General features: G+C 33.5%; 1 protein-coding gene across 1 annotated transcript; it reads left to right on the forward strand.

Annotated features, from left to right (window-relative positions):
• Positions 1 to 4,146: 4,146 nt before the first annotated feature.
• Positions 4,147 to 4,966, forward strand: LOC114166255 (non-specific lipid-transfer protein 1-like). Its single transcript, XM_028050971.1, has 2 exons — positions 4,147 to 4,587; positions 4,749 to 4,966. Exons 1-2 carry the CDS (start codon positions 4,247 to 4,249, stop codon positions 4,759 to 4,761), a joined length of 354 nt encoding a protein of 117 aa, XP_027906772.1. The 5' UTR covers positions 4,147 to 4,246; the 3' UTR covers positions 4,762 to 4,966.
• The last annotated feature ends 375 nt before the right edge of the window (positions 4,967 to 5,341 follow it).

Raw genomic sequence — 5,341 nt, forward strand, 5'->3', positions numbered from 1 at the left:
TAAAATGGGTATCAAAGTTTTCACATTGAATTTTGATTATGTTGTGACAAAATTTAGAGGATAAATCCTTCAATAATGGATTCTTTTAAAATTTTATCTGTAATTTATTTTTTTTAATTTATTGATAAATTCGTCGAGAATTCAACTTTTGTAAAATTTGTTGATAATTGTATTTTTGTAAAAATTTTCAGTAATTCAATTAGTATATCCGTAGTAAAATGGAAACAATTTTTTCATCAAATATGATGACATGTTTATTATAAGTTAATTGGAAGTGAGTGAGAAGAAGAAAAGAAGAAGAAAAAAAAAGGAGGAAAAGTTGTTTTTGATGAATGTTCTTACTACAAACAAAAGAATTATTAGAAATCTCAGTGTCATTTGTTGTTAAACAAATCTAGACCTCAACAACAATCTTTACAACAACATCATACACAACAACAACAGTCTCGCGCTCCTCAGTATTCTCGTCCTCCTCAATAGCAGCCTTAATAATGATTACAAGACTAGTCGTTCTTATGCTCCATCTAATTTTGCAACTTTAAACAAGTCTTCTACTAAGCTCAAGAAAAACAAAATGTTGGTAAAGTTACTTTTGATGAGTGTTCTTACTTCAGACTTATAGTGATCACAAGACTAGTCCTTCTTCTACTCCATCTATTTTTACAATTTCAAACAGGTCTTCTACTGGAGCTGAACAAAAACATGTTAGTAAAGTTGCTTCTGGTGAGTGTTCTTACTACAAACAAACAATCATTGGAAATTTCAATGTCCTTTGTTGCTAAACAAATCTAGACCTCAACAATAATCTTTACATCAACATCGTACACAACAACAACCTCGCGCTCCTTAATAGTCTTACTACAAACAAAGAATCATTGGAAATCTCAATGTCCTTTGTTGTTAAAAAAATTTAGACCTCAACAATAATCTTTACAACAACATCGTACACAACAACAACAACAACCTCACGCTCCTCAATAGTCTCGTCCTCCTTAACAACAATAACAACAATTTCGCTCACAATAATAGTTTTACCTAGCTCAGTCACATGATAATATTGTTGCACCATCTTTGGACAAAAGTTATTTGCTTCCCAGCTGCAGGCCTATATAGCCTTGTAATCTCAAGGTACATCATCACAAAATATATCTCCAAACAAATGGATCATTGATTTAGGTGCGACTAATCATATATCACATCATTTGTCTTCTTTTGTTTCATTATCAATTAACTCATCCATTTCAATTGCCTTCTCTACATCTGAATGTTTCGTACAAGATCGCACATCTCAAAAGGTGATTGGGATAAGTCGTAGGCAAGGTGGACTCTATGTCTTGAATTGGTTGAATGAATCAATAGTTACAGCCTCTAATATGGATTTATCTTCGTTTCGCTTGTTTTATTCTTCTTTAGCTTTTTATTTGTGGCGTTCTCGTTTGAGTTATATCTGCATCTCGTGTAAGGTTTTTAGCGTCTACTAGAGCCTGGGGTACTTTGGACAAACATGATATTTCTGATTGTAGTGGTTGGAAACTGACAAAATATTTTGATTTACCTTTTTAATAAAATTATTTCTTCTTCTCTTGCTCCTTTTGATCTTATGCATTCTGATGTGTGAGGACATTCTCCTGTATCTACCAAATGAAGTTCTAGATATTATGTCTCTTTTATTGATGATTTTACTCGTTTCACTTGGATCTATCTTATGAAACGTAGGTTTAATTATCTCACGATTTTTAAAAAATTTAATGATCTTGAAAAGACTTAACACTCTACTACCATAAAAAAATTTCGTTGTGACTTGCGGGGTGAGTACACTTTTAAAGATTTTACCACTTTACTTGCCTCTAATGCGACTATACATCAAACTTCTTGCACTGACACTCTTCAACAAAATGGTGTTGCTGAAAGAAAAAATTGTCATCTTGTTGAGACTACAAGATCATTCTTGTTATCTGTTAATGTTCCAAGTGTATTTTGGGGGAAGTTATTCTTACATCAACTCATGTTGTGAATTGGATCCCGACTTCACATAACTCTGATTTGTCTTTGTTTGATTATTTGTATGGTCATGCACTTGATTATTCTGTTTTGCGTGATTTTGGATATGCCTATTTTTTTAAACCACATGTTGTTTTAAGTCTACTTTATGTGTTTTTTGAGATATGATCTTGTTCAAAAGGGATATTGTTGTTTTTGATCCAGTTAGTCAAAAATTGTATGTCTCATGTCTATTTGTTCGACCTAGTCGTAACCATAAGTCTACTCAACTATCAGATTTTGTTTATTCCTCTTATTCTAGTTCATTTGCTACTTTTATTGCTTCTATCCATCGCCTTCATGAGCCTTCATTCTATAGAGAGGCTGATTGTAATCCATTTTGGCAAAAGGCTATGGTGAGGAACTTACTGCTCTACATCGTACTTATATATGGGATCTAGTTCCATTGTCACTAGGAAAATGTCCTATTGGATCTCGTTGGGTGATTCACTTATATCTCAAAAGAGTAAGAAACAAGATGTTACATCTCGATCGTCCATAGAAACTGAGTATCGAGCCATGACTTTGACTACTTGTGAGATTATTTGGTTGTGTTGGTTACTTGTAGATATGAGTGTCTATTTGAAAGATCTTATATGCCTTTATATTGTGACAATAAAAGTGTTATTCATATTGCTCGCAACTCTATTTTTCATGAGTGAACCAAACATATTGAAATAGATTGTTATTTTACTTGTCATCATTATCAACTTGACACTCTATCTTTACCATTTGTTCCTTCGACTCTACACATTGTAGATATATTTACCAAGTCGCATTTCGATTTACTCATTCGTCTTTTATTTGACAGTCTCAATGCATTCAACTGTTAACATTGTTAGTTTGAGGGGATGTTAGCATTGGTCTATTTACTTGTGGCCTAGGGATAACTTTATGTGTATATAAATCACACTTCTTGTAACATTTTATACACACTCAATAATACACAATCTCCTTCTTTATATATTTCTTTATCTACATTTTGAATTAACACATCAACATACCATTTGAATATCGTTCTAACAAGTATTTAAGGTTGAGGCAATTTTTTATGAGATCTAATTTAACAAAGACATAATATTGAACTTATATGATATAGTTTAGCTCGAACCTTGGTAAACCACAACATTGAAAAGGGACTTCATTAATAAGAAAAGTATCCGATGACTAGAGAAGCTCTGAAGACAAAATTAGTAAAAACTAACCAAAATATATCAAAATGAACTTAGCAAAAAGACACGAAAAGAACAGCTGGTGCACATTTTGAAAGGAGTTAATAGATCAAGTATTATTTAATAGTAGATGAGATTCACTTTCACTACTTCCAATTGAAGACACTAACATGTGAAGTACATGAAATTCGTACATCTTCTATCAATGAGTTTACCAATTGAGGGAAGTAGTTACAAATTAATGTTTCTCTTACCTCTTAATAATAAATGAGACTAAAACATTTTAAAGATTCCCAAAGGATTCAGAAATTATAAGTTTTGAATTCCTAAAACAATTTTTCTACTTGATCTCTACCTTGCTATCTTGTGCACATATGTAATAGATTACCTATTTCTTATAAGTCATTTATGTTGCTCGTAAAAAAAAATCTATTAAAAGTATAATGAGAAATATATTGGATCCTATACTTGGATGAAAACCATTTGGTGTATATGTTGATGTTCTTTTCTCTTTTTCTTTCTTCTAATTAATATAAATGTGCTATTTTCTTAAATACGCAAAAATGTATTTAAACTCCTAATTGGTGCTACCCCTATCAATCATAGATACTGTAAAATCTTGCCACCACCAACTTACGGCCCTGTTTCCACCGCTGTCGGTGCTCAAGGACCTCACTCATATGTCTGTAAATATCATTTTACAAATTCTTAACAAAAGTAAATAAATGAAAATTATTTTTATTCTTTTTAATTGGATTTATTGCGTAATATTTATTTTAGAGATCTTACCTTTTTTAAAATACCACATACTGTCACTATATCACATAACATTAGTGGGTGATCACTTAATTATAACAGAAAAACAGTTAAACAGTGAGTGTTACTTCACTTCACTTGTAGTTCCTTCTACCTTCCCTTCTTCTATATAAACCCCACACCCTGCAACCCTCTCACTCACCAACTCAATCAACTTCTTCCAAACCCTAAAAAACCAAATCCCATTTCTTCAATTCGCGACTCCTTGAGTTGTTTCCATGGCCAGCATGAAGTGTGCGTGCGTCGTTGCCCTGCTGTGCTTGGTGGTTGCCACGGCACCCACGGCACATGCCATCACGTGCGGCCAGGTCACCACTTCCCTGGCTTCATGCATCAATTTCCTGAAGAACGGTGGGCAGGTGCCGCCGTCATGCTGCGCCGGAGTGAAGTCCCTCAACTCCGCCGCAAAGACCACCCCCGACCGCCAGGCCGTCTGCAACTGCCTCAAAAGCGCCGCCGCCAGCATCTCTGGATTCAATGCTAACAACGCAGCCATACTCCCGGGCAAGTGTGGCGTCAGCATCCCCTACAAGATCAGCACCTCCACCAACTGCGCCACGTAAGAGAAAAAAAAAATCGATTTTTCGAATATTTTTACATAGTTTTCCAAACTTTTATTTTATAAATTAAAATTAGCTCATAAATAAGTGTTACAAAGTTAGGTGTTTTTGATTTGAGGTTCATTATCTCATGATTTATTTTTTGGTTATACTCTTGCAGTATCAAGTTTTGAAGAGAAGTCACAGAACCTGGCACTGGAAACTACTCACTATAGCATGAGTATATGTCCTTTATAGTATTAAGAATAAGACAAGGTGACGAGGGCTCCACTTATATGCCCCTCTCATCTTGAATGAGCTATTTTATCTGTATTCAATAGTTTTTAATCATGTCGTAATGTTATTTCCTCCTATATCCACTTTAAATTTGGTTTCTCATTTGTCTGGGTGCTCGTTTTAGGGTTCATCATCATTTATCACGTCTCGGTTTAGGTTCAAACTCATTATAATAAGAAACGTACTCGATTGGTAACATATAATTCATTGGATTAATTTTAGTTTTTTGATAATTTGAAACAGTTTTTACATCACAAATGAATTATAAATGATAATAATTTAAAAGATTATTTGAAGTTTTTTTTTTTTATCATATAAGTGAAAGTTTCACAGCAGGCAAAAATCTGAGATCACATTTTCCAGCCAAAAGTTCCTTCTTCATCATATCATATACAACCAAAGAGAATTAAAATTCCAACTTTTAATGGTGATATAAGGTGGTTAAAGGTCTTTCTCAGCTAGTGGAATTGGTATAAA

The sequence above is a fragment of the Vigna unguiculata genome, chromosome 10 (genome assembly GCF_004118075.2).
Source record: "Vigna unguiculata cultivar IT97K-499-35 chromosome 10, ASM411807v1, whole genome shotgun sequence".
NCBI lineage: Eukaryota > Viridiplantae > Streptophyta > Magnoliopsida > Fabales > Fabaceae > Vigna > Vigna unguiculata.

Coding starts and splice junctions, on each gene's coding strand:
- LOC114166255 (XM_028050971.1), top strand. CDS start 4,247: ATGGCCAGCATGAAGTGTGCGTGCGTCGTTGCCCTGCTGTGCTTGGTG.